General features: G+C 47.9%; 1 protein-coding gene across 4 annotated transcripts in view; it reads left to right on the forward strand.

Annotated features, from left to right (window-relative positions):
• The window catches only part of lamb2 (laminin, beta 2 (laminin S)), a 33,233-nt gene that overhangs the window by 10,757 nt on the left and 3,165 nt on the right, over positions 1–19,311 (forward strand). For 3 of the 4 annotated variants that reach the window (XM_040192545.2, XM_040192547.2, XM_040192546.2), the window contains 31 exons: positions 45–180; positions 1,877–1,950; positions 2,045–2,233; positions 2,479–2,542; positions 4,604–4,806; positions 5,929–6,049; positions 6,158–6,346; positions 6,614–6,793; positions 6,911–7,023; positions 8,063–8,142; positions 8,958–9,093; positions 9,208–9,366; positions 9,879–10,006; positions 10,083–10,215; positions 10,302–10,494; positions 10,811–10,954; positions 11,186–11,417; positions 11,536–11,705; positions 12,887–12,922; positions 14,526–14,750; positions 14,845–15,062; positions 15,159–15,255; positions 15,619–15,800; positions 15,903–16,093; positions 16,252–16,436; positions 16,581–16,822; positions 17,191–17,394; positions 17,723–17,867; positions 18,168–18,375; positions 18,448–18,589; positions 19,084–19,260. In XM_040192545.2, coding sequence (XP_040048479.2) covers positions 45–180; positions 1,877–1,950; positions 2,045–2,233; positions 2,479–2,542; positions 4,604–4,806; positions 5,929–6,049; positions 6,158–6,346; positions 6,614–6,793; positions 6,911–7,023; positions 8,063–8,142; positions 8,958–9,093; positions 9,208–9,366; positions 9,879–10,006; positions 10,083–10,215; positions 10,302–10,494; positions 10,811–10,954; positions 11,186–11,417; positions 11,536–11,705; positions 12,887–12,922; positions 14,526–14,750; positions 14,845–15,062; positions 15,159–15,255; positions 15,619–15,800; positions 15,903–16,093; positions 16,252–16,436; positions 16,581–16,822; positions 17,191–17,394; positions 17,723–17,867; positions 18,168–18,375; positions 18,448–18,589; positions 19,084–19,260 — 4,896 coding nt within the window. The remainder of the gene's footprint in view (positions 1–44; positions 181–1,876; positions 1,951–2,044; positions 2,234–2,478; positions 2,543–4,603; positions 4,807–5,928; positions 6,050–6,157; positions 6,347–6,613; positions 6,794–6,910; positions 7,024–8,062; positions 8,143–8,957; positions 9,094–9,207; positions 9,367–9,878; positions 10,007–10,082; positions 10,216–10,301; positions 10,495–10,810; positions 10,955–11,185; positions 11,418–11,535; positions 11,706–12,886; positions 12,923–14,525; positions 14,751–14,844; positions 15,063–15,158; positions 15,256–15,618; positions 15,801–15,902; positions 16,094–16,251; positions 16,437–16,580; positions 16,823–17,190; positions 17,395–17,722; positions 17,868–18,167; positions 18,376–18,447; positions 18,590–19,083; positions 19,261–19,311) is intronic. The other variant, XM_040192548.2, reaches the window with a different exon arrangement.

Raw genomic sequence — 19,311 nt, forward strand, 5'->3', positions numbered from 1 at the left:
CTTGTCGCCATGAAGTCACCGAACTTTTCTGGTCCCGACCGCAGGATGAGAAGAAGTGTTTCGACTGTGACTCCAGGCGGCCGTACGACCCGGTGTACAACACCATCAACCACCGGGTAGAGAACGTCATCACCACCTTTAAACCCCACCGCAAGAAGTCCTGGTGGCAGTCGGAGAATGGTGAGGATTGGAGATAAGTGGTTATTGTTGACTTCTCACTTGAAGGGATAATGAAATAGTGGATATTTTGAAAAACAAATGATCCAATTGTAAAGAGGAGAAGAACTGGAAAGGAATAAGATCCTAGTGTGCCGACACTACTTGCAATAAGAACCTGGGAGCCATGAATCCTTTTTAAAGCAGCATTGCTGCTGCCATTAACACTCACACTTTTGCACACACACTCACACCTGCTCGGGCTTAATAACAGAGTTGCTCTGGCATCTCAACAGAGAGAGAGGGGCGGGAAACAGGGAAGGGGCTCGACGGGGAGAGGAGAAGTGTACAGCGAAAGGTGGGGGAGTGTTCAGCACTCAGTGGGCGACTGCGGCGCCCCGTGCAGAGCTTTGTTTCTGCCGTGTGTGAGAACCGCGTGGCCGTAACGGAGGGCTGTCGATGACAGCAGCCTCACACCCAGAATAGAGCGGGAAGAAACAGAAGAAGAAGGGGGACAGGAAGCGTGCTGGCTATTTTTACCCCTGGTTGCTACTGCTTTTCCATGGCATCTTTGCATGCGGCATGTCCACGGTGGTGCTGGTGGCACAGTGCGGCCATTTGATATGGATAACAGAGGGCTTGTTGTGTGCACATATAAATTGGAATTACAATTTCATGGGATCAGAGGCATAAATGAGGGCCTTCTATGGCAGAATGAGTGTGTTTCCATTACAAATTCAAACTAACTTCTCACCCTTTGTATTTTGCATTTTTTAGCTGACTCTTTTTCATTCGAAGTTGACCACGGAGGCGTTTTGTCTATGTGTACTAGATCTAGTTTGGGAGGTTGACCCATCGGATTTAAAGAAACGGTCTGTTCATGAGGATAGGTACTGTCATCACCGGCCAGAGTGTTAAGAAGGACCCAGGACACATGGATGTGTGGAGGGACAAAACAACACACAACTGAGTTGGCGTTAAAATTAATTCTCCTTTAGTTTATTTTGAATTTTTTCTATTTAATTGGGCGTTTTAAAAAGCTTTACCATGGGTTTGTGTTTAAATCATTAGTTTAGAGCCATGGAAAGCAGAGACCCCGATCCACCCACTAAACCCAGCCCAGTGTTGACAACTCTGCTCTCGCTAGAAACACTTTTCTAGACACAAAATGTTAAATCAAGTCATCAAAAACTGATCGAACCCGTCCTCTCGGGGCCCCCCAAGTTATTATGATGATCACAAACAACAATCTTGGCCATTGTTAACGCTAACAGCTGCCAAGCTAGCAATTTGTCTCAAATTGTTATTTTATTTTTTGCCAAAATAAATAAGTTTGGATTTATTACAGTCCTTGGAGAGCCACACACACGAGGTAGGAAGTACATGTACATGTTAAGTCTATGAGTATACGTTTAGAAGTGATCTTCAGTGTTGAGATGTAAAACACAAAGTTCTCCTCCTGGTTGCTCGTTGTGTGTGTTGGTATTAGAATTGGAAATTTCTCTTGGCTTTGTGCTGTAAAGTGGCCTTTCCGACGTGCTCCGACATTTCTCCTGCCAACACTGGCTGCCGTTTCTCCTCCAGATGCCAGAAGCACGGGCGCCACTTCCCCTGCTGCCCACAGCTCTAATTCACTGTGGGAGAGAAAGCGCATTATTAATTCTGAATACATGGAAAAAGTTTGTGAACCTCTTGCTCTTTGTCGCTTTTCTTCTCCCAGGAAAGTCGGACGTCTTCGTCCAGCTGGATCTGGAAGCAGAGTTTCATTTCACTCACCTGATCATGACCTTCAAGGTGGGATGAGAGCTCCATCGGTTTTTCATGGAAAAGGAATTTTGCTACGATAGTACCCTTTTTCTTTCTTCTTAACGGCGATCTTCTCTCGCAGACCTTCCGTCCGGCGGCCATGTTGATCGAGCGCTCCGCAGACTTTGGTCGCACCTGGCAGATCTACCGCTACTTTTCCCACGACTGCACCGCCGCCTTCCCCGGAGTCCCCCAGGGTCCTTCGCGTAACATCAACGACGTCCTCTGTGAGTCGCGCTACTCCGACATCGAGCCGTCCACGGGGGGAGAGGTGAGCGACCCATTGAAGGAAGTGGTTTGAGAAAAATAATTCGAGCTATTGTCCAGATTTCACACGTAAGTTGTTTCATTTCAGATTGGGTGGAAAAAGGTGTTAAAAATATTATATTAATATTATTATTATATAAATATAATATTAAAAGGTTTTAATATTTGTTATCTTTTGTTCCTGTGTGATTATTGTTTGTCAAGTCCCTCAAATATGTAATATGTGCATAATATGTGTCCCTGGTCTAGGTCATCTACAGAGTGTTGGATCCATCCATCAGGATCGAGGATCCATACAGCCCGAGCATCCAGAGTAAGTCAAGTGAAGTCATTTCCAACAGCGTTTTGGTTGCGTTTAACAAAAAGGAAATCCCCTCTACGTTTCAGAGCGTCCATGTCAGTGTGTTAATGTTTGCATTCCGAAGGCTCTTTCAGGTAGGGAAGCTCTACCTCAGCAGCTGGAGTAGCGAAGTAGACAGCGTGTCCCCTTGCAACGCCGGTCCTCGAGGCTTTCATGCCACAAATGTTCTCTTATTCGCTTTAGAAAGAAAGAGGAAGATCAGAAGCACCTGCAACGCAAAACGTAATCTTGCCAGATTAGTTTATATACGCCTGTGCGGATGAACCGGTCACACCTTGAGGATGTGTCACAATTAGCCGATGGGTTTGTCAATACTTTATCTTTTGAAAAGCATCCCGTGTTTAAGAAATGTTTTTTTACATAAATCGCCACGCTTTTCCTTTGCGAGCCGTCATCACATTTGTCACCACAAATCAAAGTCGGGCCGACACATTTGTCTGGGTCCGATCCAGCTGTGGCTGGTTATGGACAGTAACAGCCCGTCTCTCCGGGGCGAGAAACGTGGCCCCGCTGCGTGGAAGATGTGAAAAGCAGCTGTTTCTCTCCCACACAGCATCACTGTCCCGGCCCTCGTGTTTGGACTGGCAGGACATGAGAGCTTTTCCCTGAAACCCGAGCTCGCCTTCCTGTGCAGCGGCAGAGGTCGTCTTGTTCTTCTCGTTGTTACATATCTTGGCCGAGACCGACCCACATGGAGACCCCGGTCCTCCCTCAGCTGAGCGGTGCATATTTACTGTTTTCCAGAATATATTCCAGTAGTTTTTTCTTTTTTTCTTTATTTATTTCTGTATCACCTCTCTGTTTTCCCTTCTTTTTGACCGGCGGGCCTTAAGTCACATCACAGCCCTGACTTTAACCGTAGCTATGCAGCCTGAGGGGAAACATGTTAAGGAGGTTCAGGGAGCCCTAAACAATCCTACTCTGTACATCCATGAGTACGCTGGAACAGGACCTGCTGTCTGCTGACGCTGCCCGTCTGGATAGAAGCAGACGCTGTGGTGCAGCGGAGCTGGAGGGATTAGCGCTTGTCTGTCAGAGAGGGATTCTATTACCGCAGATAAGAGTCAGCAGGGGCCGACGAAAATAAAGCATCCCGTGGAACATTATATCCATCTTATGGAAGCGTCGCGCCTTCAACTCCAGTGTGATTTAAAAATGACAGGAAGATGAAAACGCTCAATGTTATGTCCCTTTTTGGTGAGCTGAAAGAGGACTGAACGCAGCTGCTCTACTGTCAAATTATAAATCTTCATAGTCAGTTAGTTTATAATTATATTCATCGTGTGGATGATGACAGTGGTATGTGTTTCTTGTATCATTTTCTCCCATTTTCTCATCTAAAGTGTTTCTAAATGCTTTACGAGAAAAGTTTTATTAAAATTTGCATTTACGTATGACAAAAAGACAAACGTTAAAGACACAACAGTCATGTTTCTCTCTAATAGGAACTCCTTCCAAATAGTTTAAAATAAAGACGTGGGATGTCTAGAACATTTTCAACAGCCCATTAATTTTCGGTGCCTCTGGAAGAATTTCTGAAACAACCAAATGCAGCAGGACAGACACACAGCGAGTCGGGGTCAGTTTAAATACTGAGGTGTGTCGGTGCAGCACAGCTGGCAGGTGGGAGAGGGTGTGGCTTACAGCTGCACTGTACGAGCTGATTTGAACAAATCAGTGTTCATGAATTTTCAATCTTTTTGCTTTAATAGATATAAAGATACGAAATACAACGTACACCAATTACAGATCTGCGGTTTGACACAAGCTCATATGATGATTCTAGAGGTCATTCAAGTACTCTTATTAGCAAATCCTTGTTCAACTAACCACACGTTGACCAACTAATCCTGTGACCATCCAGAGCCTTAACTGTTGTTTACCCATAATGCTTTGCCACACATCTTGGTGCAAAATGGATTTGTATTGCGCGGGTTTGCATTTGTCTGTTTCGTTAACCCACACAACCTCTTTGACCCCTCACATGTTCTCCTTGTGTCCTCTCACCGACAGACCAGCTAAAGATCACTAACTTGAGAGTGAACTTCACCAAGCTGCACACGCTGGGAGACAACCTGCTGGACCCCAGAGATGAAATCAAGGAAAAGTACTACTACGCCATGTACGAGCTCGTGGTACGCGGGAACTGCTTCTGCTACGGCCACGCCTCGGAGTGCGCGCCCATCGTCGGCATCCGGGACGACATAGAAGGAATGGTGAGCGGCTTCAGTTACATCACAGATGAATCAGAACCAGAGGCCGTTTATTGCCACATATGTTACACATAGAGACATTTGACTGCATTGGTGCAATATAAGAATAAGATATAAGAATGAAATCAGATAAAGTAAAATAAAGAATAAAGAATTAACAATAGAAACAGATAAGTACGTTAAAACCACTGTGTGTTCCGGGGATGAAGTATTTGGGTCAATGGGGGACAGACTTGGTTCAGAAGACCAACTGCTGACAGGAAAAAAATGTTTCTATGGCGGGAGGTCTTGGTCCTGATGGACCACAGCCTCCTGCCCGAGGGAAGGGGCTCAAAGAGTCTGTGACCGGGTCCAGAGTCCTGGGGGCAAACAAGTCCTGGAGAGACGGCAGATTGCAGCCGATCACCCTCTCTGCAGAGCGGAGGACACGCTGCAGCCTGCCCTTGTCCTTGGCTGTGGCTGCAGCGTACCAGACGGTGATGGAGGAGCAGAGGATGGACTCCATGATGGCCGTGTAGAAGTGGATCATCATCGTCTTTGGCAGGTTGAATTTCTTCAGCTGCCTCAGGAAGAACAACCTCTGATGAGCCTTCTTTGTGATGGAGCTGAGGTCCTGGGTGATGATGGAGCCCAGGAAACGGAAGGAATCCACGATAGCGACGGGGGAGTCACACACGGTGATGGGGGAGGGTGGGGCTCTCTTCCGCCGGAAATCCACAACCATCACTGTCTTCAGAGCGTTGAGCTCCAGGTTGTTCTGGCTGCACCACGACACCAGATGGTCAGCCTCCACCTGTAGGCGGACTCGTCCCCACCAGAGATCAGTCCAATGAGGGTGGTGTCATCCGCAAACTTCAGGAGCTTGACGGACTGGTGGCTGGAGGTGCAGCTGTTGGTGTACAGGGAGAAGAGCAGAGGGGAAAGAACGCAGCCTTGGGGGGAACCGGTGCTGATGGTCCGAGACGCTGAGACATGTTTCCCCAGCTTCACGTGCTGCTTCCTGTCAGACAGGAAGTCTGTGATCCACCTGCAGGTGGAGTCGGGCACGTGCAGTTTTTGCAGGTTTTCTGCTAGAATGTTCAATTGGCGTACTGGATGTGAATGCCCTCTTTTTCTCCCTTGAAGGTCCATGGCAGGTGCGTCTGCAACCACAACACCAAAGGTTTAAACTGCGAGCGCTGTGACGACTTCCATAACGACCTGCCCTGGAGGCCGGCCGAGGGTCGCAGCACCAACGCCTGCAAGAGTGCGTACAGAGGAGGGGGCAAACACACGGGGAAAGGAGGGAAAAAAACTCCACAGAATAGCAACAGGTCAGCAGTAACTGATGTAATTGAAATGTCCCTTTTTGCAGAGTGTAACTGTAACGGCCACTCGTCCCAGTGCCACTTTGACATGGCGGTGTATTTGGCCACGGGCAACCTCAGCGGAGGGGTGTGTGACGACTGTCAGCACAACACCATGGGACGCAACTGCGAGACGTGCAAACTCTTCTACTACAAAGACCCCGTCAAGGACACCAGGGACCCCCAGGTCTGCATCGGTGAGTATGTGTTTGTTTCCGAACAGATTTATCACTCTAACTTTAGAGCAGAGGCCCAAACAGCATTTACCTAACATGTCAAACTGCTTTACTAAACTTGTATTTCCACTGCAGTACTACCTATAAGGACATGCAAACCAATTGTAAAGAATCCCTTACTGCAAGTTGAAGTAGACTACAGGATATGAAGAATTTGTGAAGGTTTGATGGAGCTCGTGGAACGATATAATATATAATTAGCTCACCCGGCCCCCGTTTCTCCCATAGCTTGTGACTGCGACCCAGACGGCTCTCAGAACGGCGGCATGTGCGACAGCCACACGGAGCCTTCCCTCGGCCTGGTGGGGGGTCAGTGCCGCTGCAAAGCCAACGTGGAGGGGCCGCGCTGCGACAAGTGTAAGACCGGCTTCTTCGGGCTGAGCCCCCACAACCCTCAGGGCTGCCAACGTGAGTACACCATTTCGGTCCCTGTCGACATGAACGGAGGCGCTGCTTTTCAGCGTGCCACAACTAAAAGATGGTCTGTGGAAGCTGGCTTATTTCTCCCTCCGCGTGTGCCACCAGCCTGCCAGTGTGACCACAGGGGGACAGTGTCCGGCAGCTCCCAGTGTGACCCGGTCAGTGGAGACTGCTTCTGCAAGCGGCTGGTCACAGGACGCAGCTGTGACCAGTGTTTGGTAAGAAAGGACAAGAAACTGCTTTTATTTTCTGTCTTAAGAGGATCTGGGATATGTAGATATGGCTTCTAGTTCCCTTGCGTGCTTTTTTCTAACCTCTGGACGACATTGTTGACATTTTTTGTGGAATGTTCAAAGCGTAACATGATACAATAAGTTTAGTAAGCATTGAATGTCAATTCCATTCATTTTACTCCATGACTTTCTCTTTCTCTTTTCACTTTTTAATTAGTGCTGCTTTAAATCGTCCTTCTGAGAGATTTTAGGTGGAGATCAGCTCCCTGTTATGATTCATCCTCTTGTCCCAAACCTTCTCAGTGAGGATTAGTGTAGGCAGGAATGTGAGCTACTGGGCCTAAGTTTAGCCCGGGGATTTGATGCTTGTCCAGTTGGTGTGGGTTACGGCAGCCCTAAAATGGTCAGGGCCCGGACCGGGTCCGAAAGTGGATCCTGTCTTCCGATGAGCCTCATTTAAGTAGGGAAAGTGTAATCAACATCGAAGAAAAAAGCTCGCAGTAAAGTTCTTTCTGTCACTGTGCGGTAAAGTGTATTTGAAATAAAGAGAAACTATCAGCATAAAATACCCACTCGCACATAGAAAAACACTAATGTGCTTCTCTAACGACATTAAAGACAAAATGTCAAATAGCTGTGAAAGCTCATAGGCTCGTAGTAAAACCAGCAGACCACGAACTTCAACTGGATTGATCGACATTAAAGGAGAAACCACAACATTTAGCAAAGTACATATACATCTCCCAAAACCCTTAAAATACCTCAAATCCAATGTGAAATCGCTGACTGCAAATAATACCCAGCTGTAACAATGTTAAGCTCCTTCTGAACGTGGGACTGTGCCCCCAAGCCATGAATGTTGTTTTATTGGCTCAGACTTGTGACAAACCGCGCAGAAGCTCCCTTCTGACTGTGTAATATGGCGTCTGCCCGGAGCCCGCGGTTCAGCTGTCCGTCTACCGCGCGCTCGCCTGTTTCTGCCCGTCAGTCACTCCGCCCTCCGTCTGTCCTTCTGTGCTTCCAGCCGGAGCACTGGGCCCTGAGCCACGACCTCAACGGCTGCCGAGGCTGCGAGTGTGATGTCGGAGGAGCTCTGGACAACCAGTGAGTGACGCCGTAGCTCTAATCCCAGGTCGTAGGTCACCAGAGAAGCACCAGGCCGTTGTGTGTCCCCCTGGGATTCATTAGCCTCCACCTTCTCCCTGGGAGCAATCATTTTTAAACCTGTTGTCGTATCAGTGTATTGGTGGATTCATCATGTTGTTGACGTCCTCCATTCAAAGTTCATGTCTGATAATGGAAAATGACATTTAGTATTTTATTAGCCAACTAGTCAATGACATTTCTCAGCAGGTCCATTGATGTAGAATGTTGTACAGCAATTAACCCGCCGCTTCAAGCTCATGACTTTGTTGATGTCCTGACCTTCCCTCTAGCGCCACCAGGAGGTTGTCATTTCGGGGTTTTCGATTGACATTTGCTACATTTGTTAAACTTATTCCCTGAGACATGAACCGATCCATTGGCGGTCCCATATTACGGATTATCTTTGCCGTGGTATTTGTTCCTGTAAAACAACATAAAATAAATAGCAAAGAGAGTATTATTCCATGTTTAACTTCCTAACATTTGCTTTAAGATGCTTATAATGCATCTAATGCCAATATGTTTTTCCATAAAATAAAAGTGCAATCATTTATTTCCCATATAGCAAGTATCAATTACAATAACAAAGTAAAGGAAATCATTTAGAGGTTTTGCTACCAGCTCAGTATGTTCAATACAACATGCTGTGCTAAAATGGTGAACATAGCCAAGCCTTACGATAAACATCGTCGTGTCAGCATGCTGATGTTAGCGCTGAGCTGTAATTGGCAGCGGCCTGTGAAATAACAATGCTATTTATGTCTTCGCTGCAGCTGCTCCATGCAGAGCGGTCAGTGTCGCTGCCGCAGTCACATGACCGGACGCCAGTGCACGCAGGTGGAGTCCAGATATTTCTTCATGGCCCTGGATCACTTCCTGTATGAGGCTGAGTCGGCCAAAATGGGGCAGGTGAGCCCACCGTTATTCCTCCTCGGCGCACGTTTAATATTGTCGAGTCATTATGTGGCTTTAGTATGGAAATATATCCACAACAATATTTGAATACGTCTTGTATATTCTCAGGGCTGTACACCCGAGACCAGGGAGCACCAGCCGGGTCGCCCCGCTACGTGGACGGGCAGTGGATTTGCCCGGGTACCTGAGGGCGGCACCCTGGAGTTCCTCATCGCTGACATCCCCTACTCCATGGAGTACGAGCTGCTTATCCGCTATGAGACACAGGTCTGTGTGTTTGGGTTCATGGGCTCCTCCAAGCAGTTGTACCGTTTTGTGACTTTTTTTTCTGTTAAATGTTGAATGTCTTCCTAATTTCTTTTTAAGACCAGGTGGTGAATGAGTCCACTCCATATCTTTTATTGATGGTTCTGTTTCTGGGCAGTCTCCCATCGATGAGACATGTCCAGAAAGTCACTGAAACCGGCCAGCATATAGTCCCGCACGTGTCCCGTCTTGTCACAGTAAATTTCACCAATGATAATGCTAAGCTAACCGTCTCCTGGCTCCACCTTCATGACCGAAAGGTTTTATAAAGAGGTATTGATCTTCATTTCCATGTACTGACGAATGTCCCCTTACAAGTGACTCAAACGAACATGTTGGTTTTGCGTGTTTCAAAAGGAGAACATTTCCCCAAGCATTTCCCCTCACACGCCAAGCTGTTACTTAGTGACTATAAAGCATATCATGGCTACGCTCCTGACTGCATAATAACCATAAAACTCTTATCTACCCAGATGCCACGAGACTGGGAGGATGTGCAAATAACAGTGATCCGTCCGGGGCCGATTCCAACCAGCAGCCCGTGTGGAAACACCATTCCAGATGACGACCGACTCACCGTCTCCCTGCCGGCTGCAGCCAGGTCTGCGGAGCAAGAACACAAACACACACGCAGGATTGCTGGACGTTAACTGTGTGCTGCTGACTGTTTTGTCCAGGTTTGTGGTCCCTGCTCCGGCTGTGTGTCTGGAGAGAGGTGTGACTTACACCCTCCGCTTTGAGTTTAAACGCTACCAGGATGCCAACAGTATCCTCCACGGAGCGGCCGAGGCGCTCCTCCTCATGGACTCTGTGAGAGGAGTTTATTTTTCCACTTCTCTCAAATGTTAATGCACAAACACCCCCCTCTCCTATTCACACATCCTGACTGTCACCAGATTGCCCTGATGCCGCGCCACACCTCCATGGAGATGTTCAACGCAGGCGATACAGCCTCCAGCAGCAGGAAGCAGGCCTATGAGCGGTACCGCTGCCGCGAGGGGGCGAAGAGTGTGACACGCCCCATGATGACTGACACCTGTGCCAAGCTCATCCTCAGCATGTCGGCCATCATTAATGACGGGGCTCTAGGTGAATGAAAAACACCTTCTCGTGCCTTGTTTGAATGCAGTTAATTCGGATTAGTGCAGTAAGCGTTATTAAACATTTAAAAGTGTGGAATTTGGAATATCGGTCAAAAGGGTAGACGTTTCTCAGCCTAAGCAAAAAATCAGTTCAACTTGAAGCTATCAATCTATGCAACATAGTTCTGTGACCTAACATTATATTACATATATATATTACTCATATTACATTATCCCAATATCAGCATTTGTTTTTTGTGCAAGATGTTACCAACTGGAGGGGTTCAGTGACCTCATGTCTTTTCTTCTCTGTCCTCCGACAGCTTGTAATTGCGATCCTCAGGGGTCCGTCAGCTCCATGTGTGACGTCCGGGGGGGCCAATGTGCCTGCAAGCCCAACGTGATAGGTCGACGCTGTGACCAGTGCGCTCCAGGAACTTACGGCTTTGGACCCTCAGGCTGCATAGGTGGGAAACTCTGGGCTTGGTTATATGCTGGATATTGGGCATATTTCAGGTGCCTCGATGTGCAGACACTGCAACAGCTAATCAAAACTCTTTGATCTCACACAACATTGGTATTGTATTGGCCCTGCCTTTGACTGAGCTGCTAGCGCCCCCTACTGCTCAGTGCACGCTTTTCAAAATCATGAATGAATGAATGCATGTTTCTCGTGGTCCCTTTTCTCCCCGGTCCAGCCTGCAGTTGCAGCCTGGAAGGCGCTGTGACTCGACTCTGCGACAAGTTTAGCGGTCAGTGCCAGTGCCGGCCCGGAGCGTTTGGCCAGCGCTGCGACGGATGCCAGGCAGGTCACTGGGGCTTCCCCAGCTGCCGACCCTGCCGGTGTAACGGACACGCCGACCAGTGCGACCAGCGGACCGGAGCCTGCGTCAGCTGCAGGGACAACACCGGAGGAGACAAGTGTGACAGGTGATGTCTCCATGTGGAGCTGCCTGTGGTCTTTATTGTATAAAGACAATAGTAAAGTAAAATATTCATGTATGAATACCATTACATGATTTCTTTTTCTACTCTATTGTTTCCGTAGGTGTGCCAATGGTTACTATGGTAACCCCGTTTTGGGCAAAGCATCCAGTGCTCAGTGTCGCCCGTGCCCTTGTCCTGAAGGCCCCAACAGCGGACGCCACTTTGCTGCGTCTTGTTACCAGGACAACCGTGACAGACAAATTATCTGCAACTGTAACCAGGGCTACACGGGTGAGACTAAAGTACTTGTGTATTTGTGTACATGTGTATGATCTTCTTTTGTGCTGTTCGTCCCATCAGTACTTTCTGCGATACGTCGCCTCCTAATCCTCCGCAGCGGATGCTAATGACATTATCACTGTGCCCAGATGTGTGTGCGTGGGTGATGTATGTTCTATAGATTAGCATAGAGTAGCACGGATTCATTACACTGCTCTTCCTGACACACTTTGGGTCATTGTTTTCGAACAAGACTACAAAACTTCATCTGAGTCAAATCTGTGAAATGTGTGTTGATGTGTTTTATCAAGCCAAATGTCACCTCGGTGGATCACCTTAAGCTAAAAGATCACTTTTATACTCAGAAAGATAAGACTGAATGGTAATATTTCATATTTTCCTATTATTTATGTTCCTAGCTCTAGTTTTGTCCAAGGAGGAGCTAAAACTAAAGGATAGATAAGATCTGTGATAAGCCTCAACCCAAAGTCCTTCTACTGGCTGATGATGTCTTCTAAAGCTAGAGGCTTACTCACTGTAGGCCAATATCCTCTCTCTCTCTCTCTCTCTCTCTCTCTCTCTCTCTCTCTCTCTCTCTCTCTCTCTCTCTCTCTCTCTCTCTCTCTCTCTCTCTCTCGCTCACACTGAATGCATGCAAATGTATTCTTGCAATTGAATTTGAATTCCACCCCCCCAAAGTGGGCTCTTTTATGTCATCGTCATCATCCTGTAAAGACATTGTCAACCCAAGACAAAAAGTATGACATTTCCATCAACCTCCATTTTACTTGCTAATTCAGCAAACATGATAATTACTTTTATAATTAGCACATTAGCATTTAGCTCAAAGCACTGCTGTTTCCTGATACAGCTGCGTAGAGTCGTTATGATGCGTAAAGGCTGTTTAGAGAGCCATGTTTGACCTAGTGGTGATGCTGTAGGAAGGGTCATATATCCATCCCTATTATCAATACGTCCTGCATAGTCCATCGTTAATGACACAGCTTCCTGTTGTTAATGAAGTTGACTTTTCATGTCAGCCACTGAGGTGTCCCTCCCCCCCAGCAGCTCTGGTAGTAACACAACCCCAATGTTCCCCCTTAAGTGACCAGGGTAAGGATCTAGCTCCACTGAGGTAAGAACAATGTTTGTGGTAACCTGTAACTTCCTCCTCCCCTGTTTTACTGGCACAGGGATTGTTAAACGCTCCGGGGTGACCGTTTTTAAGCGTGAGTAATGATGGTTGACCCCCGTCCCTTCTAGTCCTCCTCTATTTTCTACCAACCCTCCACTTCACTTACTCTACCAATGCATGGCTTCAGTGCCCCCCTCCCCCACCAAGGCTGCTGTGCCACAGTGCACTCCCGCCCACGTGTGAAGACCTGGCTCAAAGAACAACGTCAAACCATTTCTATGGCTGTTCTTTGGCTGCCAATGTGTCAGTGGTCCCCAACCACCGGGCCACTTGGTACCGGGCTGCAGAGATTTGACTTTTTCTTTCTGAAAAAATATTTTCTTTTAAAAAATGACCGAATTTATTACGTGCTTGTCCCTGACATTTTCCAAGTTGTGTTTATCTTCAAGACCGGTATAAGTAAGTGTTGTCTAACGTGGAACCGGCTCGTGAGAGAAAAAGGTTGGGGACCCCTGTGTTACATAACAATATTATACAAAATTGTAACCGGGGAAAACATTTTAAAAGCCAGATTTGACTTTGTAAACGTTTCCAGTCCAAAGATCCGATCAAACCGTGTGGTGTTCCAATCATATAAAGGTACCCTTCAAAGTAAAAAGGGAGAGATTGGGAAGGTGTTTATACACGTGTTGCTTGATTCTGAGTCCAGGTCGGCTTCTGCCGCTTGTGTTCAAACTGTTTGTGTTTATCTGTGTGTGTGGGGAGAAGTCGCACAGTCATCTCCTGTAAAATAAGAGCTGCACAGATACAATAGTACAGAGAGAGAGAGAGCACAACTTGTCATTGTGCAACAAAATGCCTTCAGCTAGCTAAAAACATCAAAAGTCAGCATGTCAGAGGGTTATTTTAGCACCTTATGTCTATTTAAGGTTTTAATCTATTAATTACTAAAATGAAGTTTCCAATCACTTGGTTCAGCAAGCTACTGCAGTTTGATACGGCGTTTGCAAACCTTCTCCACATTCCATGACTACAAGTTGCATACTGTTAAAGGCTTTAGCTGAACTATTAATCCAACCACACAGCGCACAACGGAGGAGGCTGCGTACCATCCGATGCTCTTTGTCGTTATGATCTGTCTGTTACATTAAGGAGACCGTAATGTTTTTAAAAGTACAGGAACTAAAAGAGAGAGTGTACCTTAAAAGCTGAAGGATATCATAGCTGCTTCACTCAGTACTCTCAACTTAATTGTTGATTTTGGAGGTCAATGGTCAGTTTGACTTTAGGTTTGTCCAAATCTCAGGAATGTCAGGTGGGAAACGGCATGATATCCGACAGAAACATTGATTGGCAACCAGTCGAAGTTGTTCTTGTACCAAAAGGCGTACAAACCAGAGGCAGTAATTCTAGTGGGGTTCACTCGTGTGCAAACAAGCATATGTCCTTAGTGGGGGTTTAATACGAGTATCTACTGGAAAACATTTCAGGCAAAAATGAGGAGGGTCCTAATGATCACACAAAACAAGAACCTGTTGAATGTGCTGCTGATAATTCATAAATGTTATGCACCCTGAAAAAACTGCTTTTGAAATCCTGCAGCACTTCACGCACCTAACGGCAAAGATATTCAAATAAAAGCCGCCTTATCCGGTCTCCTTTCTTATTGGAAGTTCTATTTCCTTCTCCCAATTCAGGAGCCCGATGTGAGGAATGTGCTCCGGGTTACTATGGCAACCCCTCTCGGCCCGGAGGCCGCTGCCAGCCGTGCCAGTGCAACAACAACATAGACATGTCCGACATGGAGGCCTGCGACAGGCAGACCGGACAGTGCCGGAAATGCCTGTACAACACCGAGGGCCCCGACTGTGGCATCTGCAAGAGCAGCTATTTCGGCGACGCTTCCCGTCGCAACTGCAGGAGTGAGTGACAAAATAAAGTTGCTTTTTCAATGAAATCAACAAAAAAAAAGAGGAAGCAATACGATGGTGACGCGTGGCGGTTTTTGCCCCTCAGAGTGCACGTGTAACTTCCTGGGGACCGACCGCGGCCAGTGCATGGAGCGAGAGGACTGTGTGTGTCAGCGGGCGTCCGGCCAGTGCCAGTGTCAGCCCAACGTCATCGGCCTGCCATGTGACCACTGCGCCCCCAACCACTGGAACCTGGCCAGCGGGAGGGGCTGTGAGCCCTGCGGCTGTGACCCCCACAACTCCGTCACCGCGGCGTGCAATGAGGTAGGGCGCGCTTGGGAGCCGGACGCGTCCAGATGAGCGCTTACAAGCTCACATCTATTCACGCCGCCGCCTCGTGCTTCGCTCTGTTCTGTGCAGTTCACGGGGAAGTGTCAGTGTCGCGACGGCTTCGGCGGGAAGACCTGCACAGACTGTCAGGAGAACTACTGGGGAGACCCCAGGACTCAGTGCAGAGGTTAGATACACAAGGACACAACGCATGCTTCTCATAGACATGAGGACTTCCCTTTTGAAACCTCAAGTTGGGCATTTTGGCTTTCTGGAGCAAGGACGAAAGGCCAGTTCTTTTTCTATTCCTAGAAAACAAACTAAGCAACATAAACAGGTACCAATCAGAATGGAAAACCTTGTGGTCCCATGCAGGCACTAATCTATAATTAAATAATGTATTTTGTACAATTTATGTTGTGAATAATCATGAAATTAATAAAAAGTGTGAATACTTTCATCCAAGTTTAGTTATAGACTGCATGAATGTGGAATTTAGGCGATGGTCTCATAATTCATATTCACCCTCTGCCTTTTTCTCCCTCTTCAGCTTGCGACTGCGACTGGCGAGGCATCGAGACCTCGCAGTGCAACCGGGTGACCGGCCACTGTGTTTGCCAACAGGGGGTGTCCGGTGTGCGCTGTGACCAGTGTGCCAGAGGCTTCTCTGGCCACTTCCCCAACTGTCAGCCCTGTCACAAGTGCTTCGGGGACTGGGATCGCATTGTGCAGGTAGAGGGGGTCTGATAATCCTCAGTCAGCAGAGGCTAAACGTGAAACATGGAGTAACCGATGACCACAATCTTTATCTTCACAACTCCGTCTCACTATCAGGACCTGGCAGTACGCACCAAGACTCTGGCAGAGCGGGCCCATGAGATTCAGACCACTGGGCTCACTGGGGTCTATGAGAAGGCCTTCAGGGACCTGGAGGAGAAACTGGCACAGGCTCGGGGAATCGTCAATGCCCGCAACGCCACTGCCGTAGCTGTCACTACCCTAATGGAGCTTATTGAAGATCTGAGGTACAGCTGCAACATCCCACTGCATCTAAGTTAGTTCCTCAGATACCGTAGTGGTGCCAAGATAATGATACTTGATTTCGGAGCCGTTCAGTGTGTCTGAGACAGTACATTTAAGATCACGTCGGGATTGTAATTGACATCATTTTCTTGCGCTGCAGAGCGCAGATCGGGGAGACCACTGACGCCCTGAGCCGTCTGGAAGGAGACCTGACCATCGTCCAGGACGGCAACTCAGAGGCGAGCAAGGAGCTGAGTGCTCTGGAGAGAGAAGCTAAAGAGCTCAACCTCACGTTAAAGCAGCTACACCGCCAACTAGATATCCTAAAAAACTCCAACTTCCTCGGTAAGAACAAGAGGGAAGTTGTTACCTCAGATGTTCCGCTCCTGTCGGCTCTTACGAGTACACCCTCTGTCTTTGCATCACCGGGTCAAGAATATGTCATCGTTTACAACCCGCATATTTAGTCCCGCCTCCGGTTTCCTCTAGGTGCGTACGACAGCATCCGTAGCTCCCACAACAAGTCTCGTGATGCGGAGCGCCGTGCCAATGAATCAACCACCACCAGGCCCAGCACGGTCAGCCAATCAGCAGACACTCGCCACCGCACCGAGCGCCTCATCGCCGCCAAGAAGGACGACTTCAACCGCAAAAATGCAGCGAACAAGCGCGCTCTCGGAGACCTCAACACCCGAGCGCAGGGCCTGGACTTGAAGAAGATCAACGAGAAGGTTTGATCACATTCCTTATTCTCTGAAACAGCTGTTAGCCCCGATAGATTGGGGCAGTATTTATCTATTGTGACATAGACAAAGAGAGGAAGGCTTTTTTGCTCGCTAAATTTGTAGTTTCTCTGCACTGCGTCCACAATTTTTGCAGTTTCATAAATGGCGCATGCTCACAATCTGGCATTTCATGGAATACCAAAATGTAGTTTTATTCGATTATTTTCTTACGCTGTGTTTCGTACTTGCTTGTCTCCCTGTGACATTTTCGCAGAAACGTTACATCCCTTTGGGGTAAAATAAGAAGAAAAGGCTACTTCTGTTGTCTGATCATTTCCATACAAATTCATGCACACGTTCACCTGTTCCAACAGGTTTGCGGCGCGCCAGGTGATGCTCCCTGTGGGGAAAGTCCTTGCGGGGGGGCAGGTTGCCGTGACGATGAAGGGAACCGCCACTGTGGAGGCCTAAACTGTAACGGCGCTGTAGCTGTAGCTAACAACGCCATGGAGAGAGCCAAACACGCAGAGAAGGAGCTCAACAAAGCTATGGGAGAGGTAGAGGGACTCTTTTCCAAGGTACGGAGTTCAGCTGATTGAATTATAGAACATTGCCGTCATTCGTATACATATGATGCCCAGATGCATCCAGCACCCTCAGAAAATGACTACAGCCATGACATGCATGGCCAAACAAGATTCAGAAAAAAACACTTACCCTACTTATTTAGTCTGTCAATAATCCGGGCCCCAATATATCGCAGATATGTTTGCTGTTTACAAGCCTAGTCGAATGCAAAAGACTTGACCACATAAACAACTCTTGGAAAATGTCAATAAACCACAGTTATTGTGAATAGCTGCCAGCCTTTAATGTCCTCTAAGAGCACTTGCGCCTTTCATTCAGGTGGCAGATGCCAAGACGAAGGCCGAGGAGGCGAAAGGTAAAGCCCAAGCAGCTCTGGACAAAGCCACGGCCACCAAGAACAAAGTGGAGCGCTCCAACAATGACCTGAGAGACCTCATCAAACAGATCCGAGACTTCCTCACCCGTGAGTCTGACAGGCGTAACTGGTCTACACTTTATTATATGTTGCACATGTAGATGTAGCGAGGCAAAGCAGGCCGCTGCTGGAGGCTCACGCCGTATCACTGGCTCCGCTAGAAGGAAGGGAGGCACCGGGACCAGAAGGACTATATTACTGTAAAATGAGAGGTTTTCTGAAGGGAGTCTGGTGCTCTGAGCTTTTTGTCTACAGGGAACGCCAAAATCAACACAAGGAGAAAATTCCTCCTAGTAACGCGGTTGTGTTTTGGGTTAATGAAGCCTCCTGCCTCCTGTCATTCCTCAGAGGAAGGTGCGGACCCGGACAGCATTGAGGCGGTGGCGAACCGCGTGTTGGAGCTCTCCATCCCCGCCTCGCCGCTCCAGATCAGGCATCTCGCCGACGAAATCAAGGAGCGCGTTCGCAGCCTCTCCAATGTGGACGCCATCTTGCAGCAGACGCAGGATGACGTCCGCAGGGCGGAGCGACTGCTGCTGGATGCCAAGAGGGCAAGGTAATCCTAGAAGACTCTGATTCAGAACCAACTCAACAAAGACATCTCACACCTCCTGTCGTCGCTGTTAAGGCACAGTGCTGAGGGGGTGAAGACCACAGCGGAGACGGTGAAACAGGCCCTGGTGGATGCTCAGACTGCCCAGGCATCCGCAGAGAAGGCCATAGCCAGAGCCAAGGCCGACATTGGGGAGACTCAAACCCGACTGACACAGGTAACTCTTAACTCTCAGCCATTACGGCTGCACATACTCCCACTGTGTGGGATATATTTAAAGTTGGACCACTCCAAACTGTTTATATGGTTTATTGTCCACATGAGGTCCTGGACATGGAATACAATACAGGCCTACAATCAGACTACAGACAGCTAAGCAGATTATCAAATGAGATGAATTAAGGATGAAGTAGTAACCAGACTTTGCAGCACAATTACATAATAATAATAACAAAGAGAGACACACACTTGACAGGAAGTTAAGCTGCTGCTATTGAACTAAATATGACATGTAGGAGACGTTGGACTTTATTCTGTAAAAGCATCGACTTCAAAGCGGGTGACATGTTGGTGTTTGGTTGCAGCTTGGTCATGTGGTGGTTTCAAAATAATTTGTGCGGGTTTAGTTTATGATTCATGATCCATCGTGATTTCAAGAGGCATGAAACTCCTTTCAGAGGGATCCCGACTCACTTGCCCCTCTCTCCTCAGATTGAGTCGGAAACATCCAACAGCGAGAAGGACCTGGACGACGCCATGGAGCGCCTGGCCACACTGGGACGGGAAGTCAGCGCCCTGAAGACCAAACGAGCCAACAACAGCATGGCAGCAGCCCGGGCCGAGGAGACGGCCACCATGGCACGAGACAAGGCCAACGAAGCCAAGCAGGTGTGCGTGCGCATGTGTGTGTATGTGTTTCCTACCTAGCGGCGTACACAG

The sequence above is a fragment of the Gasterosteus aculeatus genome, chromosome 2 (assembly GCF_964276395.1).
Source record: "Gasterosteus aculeatus chromosome 2, fGasAcu3.hap1.1, whole genome shotgun sequence".
In the NCBI taxonomy this organism is placed as follows: domain Eukaryota; kingdom Metazoa; phylum Chordata; class Actinopteri; order Perciformes; family Gasterosteidae; genus Gasterosteus; species Gasterosteus aculeatus.